The 19674-nt window shown below is 36.4% G+C and overlaps 1 protein-coding gene across 4 annotated transcripts; it reads right to left on the minus strand.

The window, feature by feature from the left end:
• Nucleotides 1-104: 104 nt before the first annotated feature.
• Nucleotides 105-17439, minus strand: col17a1a (collagen, type XVII, alpha 1a). 4 transcript variants are annotated; one of them, XM_073814357.1, is made up of 52 exons: nt 17209-17439; nt 16644-16720; nt 16513-16569; nt 14652-14789; nt 13977-14463; nt 13832-13875; nt 13673-13702; nt 13477-13524; nt 13053-13187; nt 12242-12343; nt 12104-12151; nt 11865-11933; nt 11727-11780; nt 11484-11648; nt 11208-11279; nt 11067-11105; nt 9647-9778; nt 9299-9562; nt 9170-9220; nt 9054-9080; nt 8927-8953; nt 8600-8662; nt 8394-8498; nt 8234-8296; nt 7963-8052; nt 7577-7612; nt 7458-7493; nt 7316-7378; nt 7144-7179; nt 6990-7061; nt 6855-6881; nt 6730-6765; nt 5651-5686; nt 5289-5372; nt 5157-5192; nt 5024-5089; nt 4065-4157; nt 3913-3975; nt 3750-3809; nt 3629-3655; nt 3403-3435; nt 3207-3323; nt 3057-3104; nt 2837-2953; nt 2565-2678; nt 2412-2474; nt 2089-2229; nt 1749-1817; nt 1531-1668; nt 1384-1461; nt 1127-1207; nt 105-1044 (listed from the first exon to the last, which is right to left on the minus strand). In XM_073814357.1, the coding sequence occupies exons 2-52, from the start codon at nt 16705-16707 to the stop codon at nt 995-997; spliced, it is 4194 nt and encodes a 1397-aa protein (XP_073670458.1). In that variant the 5' UTR covers nt 16708-16720; nt 17209-17439; the 3' UTR covers nt 105-994. The 4 variants fall into 4 exon arrangements, with proteins under 4 accessions (XP_073670458.1, XP_073670456.1, XP_065151445.2 ...); XM_073814355.1 differs by having other exon boundaries at nt 2355-2474; nt 13832-13879; nt 13981-14463; nt 17209-17383; XM_065295373.2 differs by having other exon boundaries at nt 2355-2474; nt 17209-17381.
• Between the last annotated feature and the right edge of the window lie 2235 nt (nt 17440-19674).

The raw sequence follows: 19674 nt of genomic DNA on the forward strand, positions 1-19674 counted from the left end.
AAAGTGTCACTTTAATAAAGCCACATACGTTCTATGTAGATATCAGAGACCAATTTAACATATTCTTTCAATGCATTCTTTGGCACCTTTAAGATGTACTGGAAGTCGAGTTTAAAAAACAAACTTTATTCAATGTTTATTTCTCAGTTCAATAGTCAAACATTTTTAAGAGATTTCTACAATGACAGTATTGGAGTTTGTGGTACAAAAAATATTGCCAAACAATAAAACATTTGTCTTCTATAATAAAAGCATTTAGAACAAAGTAAACAACATTAATCATTTGAAATCGATATTAAAAACACGTCTAACCCAGATGTTAGATTAAATCCCATTTTGCAATCAACCAAGAGAACCACAGTCAGTATTTTTTATAATGGCTTATAGTAGTAGTTGCTTAGAAATAAACTAATATGTTCTTTAGAAACTGAAGTGATGAATGTAAACCTGTTTATTGATTTAAAATGGAGATATTTAACTTTTGTTTAGCCCAAGTATCAAAAAAATATAAAAACCTAACTTAAAATATGTACAAGTTTGATGGTTTTAAAAATAAATGCATTCATATCTAAAAGTAGGTCAAAAGGCATAGCGACTTAACCCTCACCTCCACATTACAGACCACTAGGTTTTGATCACGCAATACAAATGGCAACCCTGTTGGGTCAAACAATAGACTTGCATGCAAATATTTTTTGGATATTACTGAGAATATGGGAGCGGAACGGTTTGTCAATACAAAAAAAGTTCTGTGGCTTCGTCCATTTGTGCTTTTCAGCACAGAAAAATCTCACGCCGTGACTTACCGTTTTTCTACTGTTCACATATGATACGAATGATACGAATTCGCAGGTCAGAGTTCACCAGACTTAAACTTTGAAGCAGCGAACTGTGAAATATCTTCGCATGAGCTCGCATTTCCGGTCTGACACATTCGCATGCGTATGAATGGAAGTCAATAGAATGAAAAGTCTAGTGTTAAGACATCATAAGTCTAATTGACTACGCTCCTCCTCCTTCTTCGAGTTATAAACGAAGCATCACCTGTGAAAACAAAAAAAATTGGTCTCATAAACGATCATATTTTGTTTTAACATAAATATGTGAAGCTGAAACATGCATGTACCTTTCTCTCCTTTTTCTCCCCTCGGGCCGACCATGCCTGGCATCCCTGGTAGACCAGAAACACCTTGCAAGCCTCTCTCACCTGGATTGTAAATCAGAGAAATTACAATGAATTATGACATGAATTATGATATCAATGAGTTAAAGCACAGGAAAAAAATTTTGGGAAAATGCTGGGGTCAATTTTCCTGTGAAATAAATGCTCTCTTATTTCTTGGTGGACCTTTGAAGGAAACTTTTGGGAAATAAATGATGTACCTTTGTCTCCTCTGGGTCCAGGATATCCCACATCCCCTTTTCTACCTGGTCTGCCTGGTGGTCCAATCATACGATTTTCTGTAAAAGAAGAAAGTCATTTAAGTACCCATATATTTTCAAAATATTTTTGCAAACGTTCCTTTATACCTCTGATGAAGTCCACAATCTCAGTCATGTTGGCATAACGGAAATCCGCGCTCCTTCCTGGAGGTCCAGGGGGACCCGGTGGACCTGGAATCACTTGTACACCACGCTGGTCAACCATGTTCAGTAACAGACCGTTTGCTGTGGGAAAAATGAAAACGCGTGAGACACAATGCAAAATTGTTAAGTTTACATAATATCTTATGAGAAAGTTAACTTACACCTAATGTAATCTGAGACATGTTTCGCAATGGCTGGGTAATCCAAGTGCTCATCTGAGGTTGAGGGACCTGCAACAGATTCAACCAGAGGATCGCCTTTAGAAGAGAAGCCCTTCAAATACAACAACCGTCAATTTGAGCGCCAGCTCAAAAAATGTAACCTGTGGATTGCCTTTGTGTCCATTATACTTGGGTAATGTGCTATAAAGCTGAAACAGGATATTCAGGTAATCCAACGTTGATTTATAGTTTTCTGCAGTGAAGCTACTTTAGCGATTATCACTGATTTAAAATAGTGTGGGGGAGTGAAACTGTGACTTTATTTCAAAAGCCGTCTTACTTGTGCGATACTCTTGACGTTCTGCATGGATTTCCTGCGGGTGTTCATTGGCGGCGTATGACACCAGTCCTCCAGACGATCCTGGGGGTCCTTGAGGTCCTGGGGGACCAGGAGGTCCTGGTAGACCTCTTAAACCAGCATCTAAATACAAACAGGAAAGCCAATCATATTTCATGCTACACAATCGTTGATAATGTTTAAGTGTGTAGCTGCAGTGACCAGGTTATGACGATCCAGAAGGTCTGTGCACGGCACATCTGACCTACCATTCATCAATCTGAGGACTCGTCCAGCAACTTCCTGTGTGTTAAAGCCATACCCACCTGGGACACCAGGGGGTCCCGGGGGTCCTGGAGGACCGATCAGGTACTGTCTCACTTCATCTCCTATGTTCACCAAAGAATGCATGCATGGATCCATCAAAACTTTGCTAAATCCAAATGTTGCAATGTACCGTTTTAATTTAACGCACTTACTTTGGAGGTAGTCAATAACACGGTTAGCCAAAGTATCATCAGAGGCTGAGCCAGGAGGTCCTGGTGGTCCGGGTGGGCCTGGGGGTCCAGCAAGGTATTGTCTTATACCATCATCTACAAAAGGTATTACACAACAAAGGGTAAATCTTGAGTAAGTAAAAATTCTCTTTAAAAAAATTGGGCTTTGCAAGCACCACTAATTAATAAAGTCAAATCATATTTTGTGGCAATTGTACACGTGTGCATACCAAAATGCAACCTCTAAAACCTACCTTGAAGGTAGTCTGAAAGCTGTTGAGCGACATTTGGTGAGCCATCACCAGGTGCTCCAGGAGGCCCCGGGGGTCCAGGTGGACCTGGTGGTCCTGGAGCACTGCCAGGTCCTCCACCTTACAAAGACAATGAGATATTTTTCTCACACTGAAGACACGATGCTTGGTTTAACCAGCCTATTAAAAAAATCTATTTCGATTAGAAAAACAATTTGCTTACCATAGGAATATCCAGGAATACCAGGGGCTCCTGGGACTCCAGCATCACCTTTATTTAAAAACAATGACAATAATGTTAGATATAATGTTTGTTTCAAAGCTTTCAACAACCTTTATTTTAAGAAATACTAGATCATTTATTCTGTTTTACCTTTTGGACCCTCTGGCCCCAAAGGACCCATTGGTCCTGGAGTTCCCGGTGGTCCTTGCGGACCCTCAGGACCTTGTTCTCCGCGTGGTCCAGGTGATCCAGGCTGTCCTGGAATACCTGGATTCATGGTAAAATAATGTTTTTAGCTCATGTACAACGATGAAAACCTATGTGTATCGTCTAACCGATCACTAACCGATTCCTGGTTCTCCTGGTAACCCAGGCTGGCCTGAAGGGAAAAACAAGAACAGGTTTGCATATAATCCAGTTTGCAGTTTAATGTTAATTTGTGATATTTGACTCTGGACCACAAAACCAGTCATAAGGTTGCGATTGATTTATACATGTGAAAGCTGAATAAATATGCAACTTATGACTGGTTTTGTGGTCCAAGGTCATATATGTGGCATGAACAACCTTACCAGGGAAGCCTTGAGGACCAACTTCACCTGAACAGAACACAAACAGAGTTTAAAACCACAAGGTCTAGGTGTGTTAGGAAAAAAAATGATGTTATTCTATAGAGTTTGATATTGGATCTACCTTGTGATCCCTTTGGACCAATAGGTCCAGGAGGTCCGGGTGGTCCACCAAAGAAGGTTTCTGATCAACCATAAAAATCTTAATCATGTTTATATCCGATTCTTTTGATCCCATAATGTAAGAAAGATATCTTAAAAAAAGGAAAAGCATCTTTGAAGTTTACCTGATGTGGGTACAAAGCTTCCTGGTTCACCTTTTGGACCAGGAGGTCCAGGTTGACCAACACCTGTGGAAAAGCGGTATACAACATATAGTTTAGTTTTGCAATACTGACTATGTTTGCATTAGACAATGGTGAATTTCAACACTATGTACCTGGTTTACCATCCTGTCCATGGATTCCTGGTGTACCGGGTATTCCTGGTGGGCCGGGTGGACCGGGAGGACCAGGTTCAGGAACAGACTTTCCTGTTTAGATAAGATTATAAACAGATTAAAGACACAAATCATTTACAGGATTACTCCACTTTCTGATATCCTGATAATATTAATAATGTCATCCAAGATGTTGATGTCTTTCTTTGTTTGAAAAGAACGTTTTTTAAGGAAAACATTCCAGGATTTTTCTACATATAGTGGACTTTAGTGGACCTCAACGGTTTATAGTTTCAGTGCAGCTTCAAAGGGCTCTAAACCATCCCAAATGAGGCATAAGGGTCTTATCTAGCTAAACATCGTCATTTCACAAAACAATAAATACAAAATATGTACTTTTAAACCACAACTTCTTGTCTTGCACTAGACATGTGGCCCGCCAGCGCGACCTTACGTATTACGCAATCATGTTACATATGTGAAACACACACTTGCAGACCATTTGAAACAATAAACTAACACAAAGACATTAACTCTTTCACCGCCATTGACAAGTTAACTCGTCAATTAAGAAAATAAACGTCCCTGCCAATGACAAGTATTTACGGCTTTCTGCAATTCTGCTATTATCCACCAGGTGGCGGTCTTCCGCAACTTATACAACTTCACAAAAACACAATGATCTCAGCTTTTGCTCAAAATTTTCCGCTTTTGAGGTGATTTCAGAGGTGATAAGAAGAGATCTTTGGAACTGTAAACGGTTGAGGTCCACTAAATTCCACTATATGGAGAAAAATCCTTGAATGTTTTCCTCAAAAAACTTAATTTCTTCTCGACTAAATAATAAAAGACATAAACATCTTGGATGACATGTGGATGAATTATCAGAATTTTTTATGAAAGTGGAATATTCCTTTAACATGATTTAAATGTCATGCAGTGATATAAAGTAAACTTACTTGCTGGACTTTCTGAGGTGCCTGGTTTTCCATCCTGCCCTTTTTCTCCCACCTCTCCCTTTGGACCTGTAAAGATTTAGCGTCAGTACACCAAAACTTTCTTGTTGATTTTGAGAAAAAAATTTAATCTTACCAGGTGAACCAGGTAGACCAGCAGGACCGATGGGACCTTAAGTAAAAAAATGCTTGTGTTAAAAAATTACATGCCCATAAAATTCAGATGAAATATTTCTGAGATGTAACTGAAATGACTGAATGACCTTACCTGATAGCCCAGGTGCTCCAGCAGGACCCGGTACCCCAGGAGGTCCGGGTGGTCCTGGTACACCCACAGTGTTACTACTAGGGCCTGTTAAAAAAAACGAAAACATATTAAGAAACGCAGAATGAAATTTGGTCCTGGTAACACTTTTGTTACACCAATACAGAACCTCATAAATAAGACAAATATAGACATAATAAGTCATTTCTTTGTGATTTACTATTTTCTACATAAAACCATCCTTCATAATGTAAAGAACATATAACCTTGATATTATTGAGTAAGCTCATATCAAACATTATATCAATGTGAAATAATTATGAGATATCACATATTTTGTATAATTAATATTTATCATCTTTTACCTGCAGAAATGACTCTTCCGGGTTCACCTGAGTCACCTAAAACCAGGACACAATGTATGTTAAATATAATCACTGTATAGCACTGTATTAAAGGATTAGTAAATTTTCTTAAAAAAAAAAAAAAAATCCAGATAATTTACTCACACCATGTCATCCAAAATGTTGATGTCTTTCTTTGTTTAGTCGAGGAGAAATTATGTTTTTTGAGGAAAACATTCCAGGATTTTTCTCATTTTAATGGACTTTAATGGACCCCAACAATTGACAGTTTTAATGCAGTTTAAAATTGCAGTTTCAAAGGACTCTAAACGATCCCAAACGAGACATAAGGGTCTTAACTAGCGAAATGATTGTCATTTTTGACAAGACAAATAAAAAATATGCACTTTTAAACCACAACTTCTCTTCTTCCTCCAGCTGTGTGACAAGCCAGCGCGACATCATGTAATTGCATAGTGACGTAGAAAGGTCACGTGTTACATATATGAAACGCACATTTGCGGACCATTTTAAACAATAAACTGACACAAAGACATTAATTAGTATCAGTTGACATACAACAACGTCGAAATGGTCCTCTTTCTCCACACTTGAAAACACTGGGGCGTAGTTTCGCATACGTCATCCGTGACCTTTTGACGTGATGACGTATTACGTGAGGTCGTGCTGGCGCTTCACAGGACCGTAGGAAGACGAGAAGTTGTGCTTTAAAAGTGCATATTTTTTATGACAATCGTTTCGCTAGATAAGACCCTTATGCCTCGTTTGAGATCGTTTAGAGTCCTTGAAAACTGAACTTTTAAACTCCATTAAAACTGTTAAGTGTTGGGTTCCATTAAAATGAGAAAAATCCTGGAATGTTTTCTTCAAAAAACATAATTTCTTCTCGACTGAACAAAGAAAGACGTCAACATTTTGGATGACATGGTGGTGAGTAAATTATCTGAATTTTTTAAAAGAAAATGGACTTATCCTTTAACCTCTTTAATGTAGTTAACATGCAATACAATTTAATTATAATATGGCTTTTTGCTGTAATGCATTCATACACGGGTATAACGGAGTAAAATAAATATTACCTTTAGGCCCTGGCTGGCCTGGGGTACCTGGCAACCCTACATTAAATAATAATAAAAACAGTATAGTATTAATAAAGTGTATTATTAAGTACTAATAATTTTTTTTATATGAAGTTAAATTTAACCTGGTGGTCCTTGTAGCCCTGGTGTACCTGTGTAGATAAGTCAATACCTTTTCATAACTTACATTTATTACACTTACACTTACGCATTGCATGATTATAATTTAATATAATTCCTGCTGTGGAAAATCTTTTTACCTGGGATTCCAGCATCTCCAGGAGGTCCCTGAGGTCCTCGAGCTCCAGGCAACCCAACAGGACCTTGGTCCCCTTAAATCCATATGGTTTTCAATTAACACAACTGATTTACAAAACATAAGCCAGAGAAGACTTTTCATGATTTTGTAGTTACCTCGAATGCCTTTAACACCATCTGGTCCAGGGGCACCTGTTAAAATGACATATAATACATTATTAAACACTAAACTAATCGGGGGGGTATTTATATATTTGCACAGGATCTGTATCTGACATAAAAAAAATGTGGGTGTGAAGATTGCTTGGTTGGTTTGGTTGAAACCCACCTGCTGATCCTTTTGGACCTTTCTCACCAGGAGGCCCTGCGGGTCCGACCTGACCCGGCTCACCTGACAGCGCACAGTTTTCAGATGTCAATAACATTAAAATTTTTAGTGTTGATTTTATATGTGAGATACTGTAACTTACCAGTGTTACCACGAGGTCCTCGGTCTCCTTGGTCACCTGATTAAAAAAATACATTTGGAAATTATACATCAGGAAATATCTGCGTTTCTCAGCAATATGTATTTCTGGCTTTGACCCACCTTTGATGCCAGGGGGGCCCGGAGGTCCTTTATCTCCTGAAAATTTGAAACATTTAAAAACCATGAACATTTTGACAATCAATATCACATATTCAGATCTTTGGTGACCCAAATGTATGTCTAACACCTCTAAAGTCCCACATTAGTATGAAATTGGTGTAATACTTCATTAACCACAACATAAGGATAAAGCTTTGCGCTGCTTTACCAGACAGCAAATGATTCCGGGCCGGATCTGCACCGGATCCAGGCCGAAGTCAGCGGATCTGGTGCGGATCCGGTGCGGCTCCGGCCCAGCGGAGCTTTAGGAATGTCCTGTGTATTTTGTCCTGGGTCAGAAACTTTGGTGAATATGCTACAAAAAATACTAAAGTAGTAAGAATTACCCTTAGAGCCGGGATCACCATTATCTCCACGGAAGCCTTGAGGTCCAGGAGCTCCTGGTATACCAGGAGGGCCTTGTGCACCTGCCTCACCTGATATAATATATAAAAGAATTTTGTGTAAGCTGTCACATGTGATGAACAGTTGAACACTACAATCATGTCAGTGGCTTTAATTCTGCATTAGGGCAGGTCACCTCTTAACGTTAAGATAATAAGGCTGTTTGTACAAAGACTCTCGCTTTTATGTTTTGTTTTAATGTGTCCAGATTACCTTTGGGACCCACGGGGCCAGATAGCCCAGCTGGACCAGGTGCACCAACATCTCCAGATGAGCCTGTGGATCAAAATTAGTTAGTGGTATTATTATTACTGTTGAGGCCTTGTGTAAGCAATGCTGTAATGTAACTGCAGTAAACTCAGCAGTTAACCACCTTTATCTCCTTTCTCTCCAACTCCAGGAGGTCCTGGTTCTCCTCGCGGTCCTGCCGGCCCTTCCCGACCTCTCGGTCCAGGTAAACCGTCGTTTCCTGCTTCACCTGGAAATAGGTGTGAGCAACGTTTGTGAAAGTTACAAAATGAAGGTTGCAAGTTGTTATGAGAACTAACTGATTTCCCTAAATTGTTTTTGGCACCATACCTGCACTTCCTTTGGGTCCTCTGGGACCTTCCTGTCCAGGGTGGCCAATCAGACCAGGAGGACCTGGAAAATGAATTTAGATAATGGTTATTACTTTAATGAAGCTTTAAAACTGGATTTATTTTATTATATCCAATACACTGCACATTTTTGTCTACCAAAGTGTGTGTAATTTTGCAACTATGACTAAATATGACTAAATGATATTTATTTTTGGTTAAGCAGTTAATAACAAATCTATATGTTATCAGTGCATGCCTGTTTAATACAGTAATTTTATGTTTGATATTAAAGTAATTCAAACATTTTACAAAAGATAGTACTAACCTGAAGGTCCAGGAAATCCTGCTTCACCTTAAAATCACAGACAAGCAGATATTTATTTATTTTTTAAATATGTGCATGTCCAAAATTAAAATCGAAGAATGTCAAACTAAACCATTGTTAAGATTACCTTTTACTCCAGGAGATCCTTGGTCACCTAGAATTGAAATCAAAATTATATAAACGGAACAACATTTATTTTACTGTATCTTTAAGTTCATCTGTGCACTTATCTGAAAACAATACCTTTCGGCCCAGGTTCTCCTCGCTCCCCCTTAAGCGAAGACGCAAATGACACTAGAATAAAACCAAACAAAACATTCAGAATGGATGTGAAACGTGTGTATGGATACTAAATGGATAGTAGATAAATACCTCTAACAGTATCAGACTGCAGCTCATTTCTGACTATCTGTTGTATGGTCTTTTGTAGAACCGCAGGGTCTTGTGGAGCAGGAGCTGGGCCCAGGTTTACAGAGTTGTCAGATCGGACGCTCGGGGCGCGCTCGGCGTACGGAGATTCGAGAGGATCCACAATGTTAATGGCAGAGGGGTACGAAAATCTGGATTGGGAAGAGGACGAGATCTTCCCGCCATCAATAGCATGCATGCGAGCCTTCAGCTTCCTGACCTCCTCACCTAGACAGAGACGTTATATAATATAGTACAGAATTTACTACGTAAATCGTATTATGTAGTTGAGGGACCAGGATTCAAATGTACCCAGTGCGACGAGACCACAAAGAAGTCCCAGCAGAAGGAGAAGACCAAGGATCAATGCCAAAAGCCACTTCCACCATGAGCAGCAGGAACAGAAGGCCGTTCCTGCACCATCTGAATCATCTTTACGGATCTCTGCAGAAACAATCCAATATTAAACTTTTAGCAAAACCAGATCTATAATAAATACATCACCACCAGACAAAGTCAATTTCACCCACTCATATTAACATAATTCCTTTATGTTTAAAGTCTGAAATATCTGAATAAATAAATGTTTATATATAGTTTATATGGTGTATGTATATATATGCATACATACATACATACATATAGTATTTATATACATACATATAGTTTTTATATAGTATTTATATATTGTAATGACTACACTTTTAACAAAACCAGATCTATAATACATACATCACTAAACAAAGTTCATCAATTTCACCCATTGATATTAACGTTATTCTTTTATGTTTAAAGTCTGAAATATCTCAATAAATAAATTTAAATCATATTTCAAAATGTCTTTACATTTATTTATTGAGATATTTCCGATTATGTATATATATATGTATATATGTATATGTATATATATATGTATATGTATATATATATGTATATATATATGTATATGTATATATATATGTATATGTATATATATATGTATATGTATATATGTATATATGTATATGTATATATGTATGTATATATATATATATATATATATATACGTATATGTATATATATATATATATATATATATATATATACGTATGTGTATATATATACATATATATACATACATACATATACATATATATATATACATATACATATATAAATAATAAATATAAATATAAAAGAAAAACTATATTTAAATAAAACATTTCTTAAATGTATACATATGTATTATGTACGTGTATGTATATATGTGTGTGTGTGTGTGTGTGTGTGTGTGTGTGTGTGTGTGTGTGTGTGTGTGTGTATATATATAAAATTACTTTTATTTTGTATGAGATTAATCTAGATTAATCTATGCCCAGCTATAATATAAATATATATATATATATATATATATATATATATATATATATATATATATATATATATATATATAAATATAAAGAAAAATATGCACACACTATTATTATTATACACAAATATTATATTTTTTTTTTTAAGATATACATACTCTAAAAGAAAAATTTATGCAATCCAGGTAAAAAATGAATGAACCCAACCCATTGGGTTGTAATTTAGCTTACGCTGGGTTGTTTTAACGCAAAATGTTGGGTTGTTTTAACCATTGTTGCGTCAAATGTAAGAAATTTCTTAATTAAACCCAACAGCTAGGTTAGTCCCATTTTTGACCCAATGCTGGGTTGAGCGTAGTACTGTATTTCTATAAAATATCTACCTGCATAGGTGGCCTTGTCTTTTGTTGATGATTTAGAAGCTAAAATGACAGACAAGATGATTTATTAAATAATAAGACATAATCAGAATTTTGGTAAGCAGGTGAGTAGTCAAAAAACTCAAAAAAAGTCAAAAAATGTACTTATGATGGGGCCTTCCATAGTGCTTGAAATCATTCTTTTCTCTCTTTTGAGCGAGTCTTCAGAAAAGCCATCTGTAATGTTAGCAAATTCACAAAAATAAAATACATTTAAATGTTTAAAATGTTTTTTCATTGTCAAACTATATGTCTGCACTGCAGTCTTGTGAAATTCATGATGCTTGTCCTACCGCCAGATTACCCATAATGCAATTGTGGAGTTAAACTACATACATTAAGCCTTATCAATCAATCAATCTGGTGACTGATGTTCTCTACCTGGTCCAGCACTCGTGGTTGAGGTAGTGAACTGCTTTCCAGTGTTTTTTGACATGATCAACCTCTCAGCCTCTTTCTTGGCTCCAACATTTTCTTTTCCAATCGCAATAAACTTGCCGTCTTTCACAAACACATCATCAGCGGTGATAAGGCTGCCTGGGACAGCTGTAAATGTGATTAAAACATTATTAAATTATAATTTATAGTGTGGTCAGTGACTGTAAAATCATAAGTCTTTATTACCAGGAACAGCTCCACCCAGTCCAACACTCCCATAATTTTTTGTTGCTCCATACACTGGGGGTATAAACAGAATAACACTCTTAAAGAAGTATTGTTTGTGGTACGCCAGTTATTGCAGAGAGATAAACTTCAGCTTACCTTGGCCAGAACTTACTCCATTAACCATGAGAGCCCCACCTGTTGACAGGTTATTCTGCATCCCATAAACTGTGAACAAAAATGTCAGGTGTTTTGTATATTTTATTTGTATTTATAATATTTACTATGGTTATCTCATATTCCAATTTAACACAAAATACAAATCTTGACAAAAGGGAGAAATATTTATTAGTGTGTAGCAGTGTGTCGGCCTCTAGAGGGCACTGTTGCGTAATGACCTGCACTACTGAGGGCAGATGAGCCGAGGGTCAAATTATTCTGCATACCTGCCGAGAAAAAAACATTTATCAGATTTTTTAAAACTTTATTTTATTATAACTTCCAGACAGCAGGTGCTCATTCTGCCTGTGTTTAACCTGAGGGCGATGTGGGTTGTTGCAGAGTGCTATAACTGAGGTTATTGGGGTTGGTGTAGTATCCGCTGAATCCAGCTTCCAGAACTGAGCCATCATAATGACCTGACGGAAACACGGAAAGTCCCTTTAATCTACTTGAATGAAGGAAGACTAATATCTTTAAAATATTTTCAACCAACTATTAAATCTGACATTAACTGTGCCATAAACTTTGTATCTTAATCTCAAATTGGGCTAAAAAAAGTTTTCCACGTTGCTGCTCTAACTACTGCGCATGCGCTAAGCATTCACACAAAGCCCCTCCCCAGAGGATCGTCAGTGTTTGACGATTGGTGATTGGGTCGTTGGGTCAAGGCGGGACTTTCATCATCAAAAGAGGATTGTTCGACTTTCTTTTCTTTATTTGTTGAAAAAAGTAAAATAGAAAAAAAAACATAAAATAAGAGATAAGAAACAAAGCAAGCCAAGGGGAAAATAAATCAGAGATCAATTAAATTGACGTGACGCCACAAGAACCAACAGGATGACGCCAAAATACCGCGAGAGCGACAAGAAATCTTTTGGAGAAGCCTAATTTCAAATCGCTCTCGCGGTAGTTTGACGTCATGCGCCTGTCACTTCTTGAAGTCGAACACACCTAGGTCAATACTGCAATACTAAGCGAAAAAAAGAAAAGAAAAAAAGGCAATACTGAGCGTTGCTTTTCCCCACATTCAAAGTAACACAACTATACTATGTCTTGTAAATATCTATTGTCCTTGGTTAAAAGTATGTTTATGTTGTTGTATTTTGTGTCTCGATGCGCGAGTACCTCCATGACTTTCGTGGCGTGTTTCCACGCTGGCTTTTTTCGGGATGGGTAGTGTGTTGGTGGGTGAACGCGGCGGGCTGATGCTCGCAGAGCGACTTCCCTTCAGTAATCTCTTTACATCGTCCAGTTCTGTCCCTAAACACACGAATTATTACTTTACTTTTTTTTAACTATAGTCCACACAACTTGTTTCAATACACAATTCTTCACATTAACCCATAAGTGACTGTATCAGTAAATAGCTTAAACTATTAATGAACTGAATATGAATGTGGAACATATTATTGTTAATAAATATTTACGAAATTTTACAAAAGTAAGTAAAATGGTTTAATTAATTAATTAATATTATTTTATTATTTTGTACTCATTTTAATTAGAAATTGATAATGCACTATAGTCATTGAACTTGGGCGACACTGACATCTAGTGGAGGGAGAGGCGCTCTGCAGTCTGGCTCTGATCTCACTCTCTGAAAAACACACACAAAGGTAACACTTATTAAAACGATTTAAAGTAAGCAATTAAGTGGAGAGAAATGTTATTTAGTATTTTATCAGATTATAAACTCTTAGACACTTTAAAGACTTGTTAATGAAGCCTAAATGGCGATCAAATACCTCGCGTCTGAGTGCGCCCTCTGGTGGCGACTGTAAATGCAAATAAAATCAGATATGAATTTATGGTTTATTTTGTGCGGTTGTAACAGGATTTCAGGTCACAGATTACAAATCACAGATTACACTTGTGTCCTTAAACAAAAAGCAAACTGAACATACCATATTGTTTCTTTGTATACTCAGGGGAAGAATTGCCACTGGAGCTCCCTGAATAAATACCACAGACATATTATATAAATATATATACATTTAAACTGTATCAAAATCAACAAATATACCCAGGTCAGAGGTCATGACCTTTGACCTACCCTCATATCCTCCAGTATGGTGGGTCAGACTGCTCTTCCTCTCTGTGGGAACGGTGCTGTAACTCATGGTTTTCCTCGTTCCAGTGGGGGACGATGAGCTGTATTTGGTTACAGTCATCGAGCTGGAAGCTCCTCCGCCAGACATGAGTCCTGAGGACCCAACCCCACCTCCTCCACTTCTTGACATGCTCGTACCACCCCCAGAAACACCACCCGAACTGGACGCGTACTCAGAGAACCCGTATCCTGCTAAAAGATCTCCGCCTGTTGCTGAGGAGGAACTTCCAGCGGTTGCGATTGAGGTAGAGATACTGGAGCTTTTCACTTTTGAACTAGAGCTCTTAACCATAGAACTACTAATCGGACCAGCGGTTAAACTGAGCTCACGTGCAGCACCTGAGGATGAGGGCAGGGAGCAGTCATACGCATCAACCACAGACCCTCCTGCTGAACTGCTGGTGGCTGAACTTCCAGATGAGGAGGCTGAGGAGATACACAAAACATTTTTAATAATATGGTAATAACTGTCTTTAACATACTAAAACCAACTTCTGATCATTTCAGACTGGTTTACATGGTTGATCATGTTAGGGCTAGTAGATCCTTGGGAACCTTGTTTAGATGGTTAACATGTTCTAAAGCACAGCAAGAACTAGTAGAACTTGGCTTACATGATATCACATAAGTCCTTGAAGTGCCCCCTTCGGCACCGCCCTGGGTGTAGATCTTCTTCTCCACCAGGACAGCTCCTCCTGTGCTAGAGCTGGAGGTCAGCACCTGTTGGCTGCTCGCTGAGCTACTGTTGCCCTCTAGTGGTGAAAAACATGAAAAACACACAGGAATAAATATGAAAGTTTTGCTTTTTTATTTGGATGTACTGTTTGTCAACCAGGGCTCCGTGTTCCTGTAGGGCAGGGGGGTTCAAACTGAAGTTCCAGGGACCACCTGGGGTCCCTCAGAAGGTTCCAAGGGGTCCCCAGAGACAAAACAAAAACTGAGAAAGTTTATGTGTAACCAATTATTTCAGTTTGTAAACAATTTGCTATCTTTATAATATCACACTTACTATTAATCTAACACAGTTGAAATGTTTCTTTAAAGGGACAATAAGTAGGATTTTCCACCATCTAGTGGTGAAATTATATTTTGCATTCAAACGAATAGTGCTCTCTAGCACCTCGCTTTTCCAAATTTTTTGTATTAAGCCTGGTTTATTTTAGTTAAATGGAGCATTGCATTCACAAGTCATAAGAATTTTACAACAATTAACTAACAATAATAGTCAACTTTATAATAGTAAGCCTTGCTTTTCCAAATGCGTGTTGCAACTACGGTAGCCGTTATGTACTCACTGATCTCCTTGTCCATTTCAGCTGGTTCAGGCGTTGCGGTAAGCTAGTGCTTTTTGTCCCTCTCTGCTATTATAGTTTTTCAATAGGGCGAAACGACATGGAAGCTTTCTTGGACTTAACCGTTCAACGTAAATAAAGAGAAGAAATTCTAAGCTTACAAAAAAAGTTAGATCATCGGCAGAGGTCATTTAACACCAATGAGGACATATTTATGAATAAATACATTGATTTTGACTAAAAAATACTTTGAAAAACTAAATATTGTCCCTTTAAATATGGATGTATATTTTTAAAAATGGGGCCCTCGCTAAAGGTTCATCATATGTGGGGGTCCCTGTCATTAAAAAGTTTGAAAACGCCTAGGGGCTCTAAATAAAGATGACTTAAAATTATTTAAACGTTAGTCAAAACAAGCACTGAAATAAGATAAAACATCTATAAATCAAGATATTTTAGTGTGTGGTTATTTTTTGTAACAAATATACATCTATCCAGCAATGCCAAGCTCGAGAATATTTTATTGGGTAAACAAAATGATGGGTAAAATGATGAAGTCATTAAGGATTACTGATTTAAAATTAACATTTAGTGGCATTTTCCCAGACAGGGTTAAGATTAATCCAGGACTAGTCCTCAGTAATAAAGGACATTAAAGTCCTTTTTACAAACATAACTTGCAAAAAATAATACTGAGATGCATCCTGAAACAAGACAGTGGCACTGATATATGTTAAGATGTAATACTCTACTCAAACATGGGACTAGGATAAACCCTCTCCGGGACACCACCCCTAAAGGTCCACTGTGTAGATTGTTAGCGACATCTAGTGGTGAGATTATGAATTGCAACTGACGGCTCAGTCCACAGCTCATCTCTTGCTTTCGAAAAGCATAGAGAGGCTACGGTAGCCATTACAGGACAAACAAAAACAGCTCATTCTCAGGTAATAAAAACGAAACAGATCATTATGTAAGGTCTTTATCAACCACTGATAATATAGTTATGTTTATTATATTGCATTTTGTTCGAAAAGTTACGCAGTGCACCTTTAATAGTTCATCATTGAGTAGACCCATGGCATAAGCTATTTAAAACATGATTTAAATTTTAGTATTATAATTTTTTGGTCAAATAACACAATAACAATTTTTATATTGCTTAAATATAATTTATACTTACTTGGTGGTAAAGATGTTAATCTTGTGGTGGTTACCGTCTCTGTGTGTTTCTGTATATCTGAAATCAAGAAACAGATATCAGTTTATAAACCACATAGATTTGTGGATGAACATTAGTTTTTCTGCACTCACCTCTTCCAGTTCCTCCAGATCCTCCCTCTACTTTCACAATCTTGGTTGTGGTTAGCTTGTCCATTCCATGTTAACTACTTCAAACCGAAATAAACAAGTCTTTATAAGTGCTCTCATCCATAAATCACTTTTTACAGACAAGATCACACATAACTGTTCATCGGTAAATGAAAGTAGTACAATTTCGGAATGAAATACTTTACATGATCTTATTGTCATGCTTAACATCCTCACACATAAGTTTATCTTTCATTTAATAATTTTTTACATATATACAAAATGTCATGACCATTTTAGTGCTATAAAATGTTCATAGAATACAAGTAATATGTAATTTATTAATGCATATTAATATAAATATATTTAACTTCCTTGCTTTCTATGTTTTTACAATCTCATCTCAAACGCAGCACATTGAACTACAGAGCACTTTCTAAAACCTGCAACAAGTCTGCAATCTGGTATTGAATAGTCAGAGCTGTTCAATAGCACAGATATTAAAACATCACAGTTTATCATCCCAGAATCCACATAAATGAAAGATTTTAAACAAATCCACACTTACCACTCGTTGTTTTTTACTGTAACATCTCTTGTCTAATAAACTGCTTGTCAACTGACATGCCTTTTCAGTTCAAGTGCAATACATCTCATAAAAAAAGAGCTTTCTCTCTTGATTTAGAGCCTTCTTAACAGATCTGAAGCCAACAAGTTTTAACTTGAAGTTATCCTGAAGGCAGAAGCTATATTATCCTCACCTGCGTGCTCAACATACTGTACAAGATCTGAATTTATGTCATTTTGAAGTAATTCTACTTTTATTAAAAAGTCTTTGCTTAATTAGAAATTGTATTTTAATTATTTTTTATAAAAAAAATCATATACATGCACTGTTAAAATTCCTTGTAGCACTTAAAATGTTAAGTTTAATCAACTTGAATTTACACTTCATTTCAACTTTCTTGACTAGTGAGGAGTTGCTATAAATTATATTAATAAAATTAAATTAGCTTAAGTTATTTTAACTTTATTTTTATTATTTATAGCAACTCCTCACTAGTCAATAAAGAATGAAATGTAAATTTAAGTTGATTTAACTTACAAATTTAAGTGCAACAAGCAATTTTTTACACTGCGTGGTAAAATTGCATAGTAAAATTGGATTTTAATAATATTCTTGCTTGCTGTAGGGCAGGCCATACAATATTTGATCCGACTAAAAGTATAAAAAAATTTATTTAATTAACAAAAAATAGCTTCATTTTGCATTGGGTAATGCTTTACAATCTGTTTGTATTTGTTAACATTAGTAAACAGCCAAGCTATATATCTGTAGTCTTCATACTTTATTAATATTTGTTACTAATGCAAATAAAATTTTTTACTGTTAGTTCAATGTGCATTAACTAATGTTAACAGATACAACTTTTAATATTAAAATGTGTTAGTAAATGCTAAAATAAACATGAACTAAAATTTATAAATTCTTATATTGGTCATTATTCAGAAAATGTTGTCACTTGGACGAAATGGTATTAGGACCTTTTATGAGAGTGTACTAATGTTAACAAATAAAATCTTATTGTAAAGTGTTACCAAAAGCTAATTTTTACATACTTTAAGTACAAATAAGATCAAATTGTTTATGGCCTGCCCTGCATGCAAGAATATAATTAAAATCCAATTTTCTTCAGAAGCGAGCACAATGCATTCCAGAAAATCTGTCCATGCATCCATCCATCATCATCCGTGCAGATGTTTAGATAGCTTTTGGCACCTCTTTGCAGTTATTTAAAGCAATGTTTCTCAGCACCACCGCTGTCATTATAGCCATAAAAGTGTAATGATGTCTACACCTGCCATTTGTCCACTTTCAAAAGATTTTCATTTTGAAATAGCAAAACAATGAATAAATACAGCCAATATTACATGTTAAATCCTGTTGGGTGGATGGTAGGTCTCTGATTTGTGCGGAAATCAAAAACCGAATCAGCGTTAACTCATGCACCTGTGTTTCTGTCTATACTTGTCCAACATTGTTTTTGTGGTTGCCCTACTTTATAGCTTTGTGGTTTCAGCTTAATTTATAAACCATTGTTATGACCACAAATGAATACCTAGCAAGAGATTTACCTGTACAGAAAACATCGTTTTATTATGTTCGATGATGTAAGCTACACATGTACTAAAATTATTCATCATCACAGATCATTGATTTTAGATGCAAAAGGAGAGGATCACAATAATTATGTGAAATATTAAAATATCAATAAGGAAGAATTTGATTCTTTCATTAAGTTTTAATAGATGTAATCCTTTGAATATTTTTGCATATTTTAGATACAATTAGCACATGATACTTGGCTGTTTCAAGATCAGCATCCCCACACCGATTTCCTCACATCTGTGAATGCATAAACTTCAACTTCAACTTGATATTCAGACAAAACCCAAAGAAAGGAGTTTGCAAGTGTTTCATATAGGACAAGGATCAGATTCAAACCCACAATGTAAAAAATACAGCATGACGTATAATATGCAAGTCAATTCAACCTAAGTTTTAAATTTTGACTTTTTATAAAAACTTATATTTATAAAGCTTATATTTTATTTAACTTAGCAAATTGTGTTAATCTGATATCATTTTTACATGGCATATTTTTACTTACCTTGTGTCTTGTGTATGAGAATTGCATACGTTTTCTTCTGGAGTGCAGGTCCTTCTGTATAAAGACACGCTTCAAAAAGCGATTATATTTACGAGCGGGCACGTTCAGATGAGATGAGTAATCCGGGCTCGGTATGCATGCTTTGTACCCCTCATATATGTCATATATCAGTTTTTCAGACCTACAGCCACTAATAGGCGAGTTTTGACAAGGCTATGACTTGCAGCCTGTGACAAGATCATCACAAGACCCCTAAGGCATTTTTATTTTGCAAAAACAGGCAACAAAATTGATTATTACCTGGATGATTTGTCTGTAAGAATGTTCAAGAGAGAGGAATTTGGATGGTAAAGTTAGGCCTT

Source organism: Paramisgurnus dabryanus, chromosome 4 (assembly GCF_030506205.2).
Source record: "Paramisgurnus dabryanus chromosome 4, PD_genome_1.1, whole genome shotgun sequence".
NCBI lineage: Eukaryota > Metazoa > Chordata > Actinopteri > Cypriniformes > Cobitidae > Paramisgurnus > Paramisgurnus dabryanus.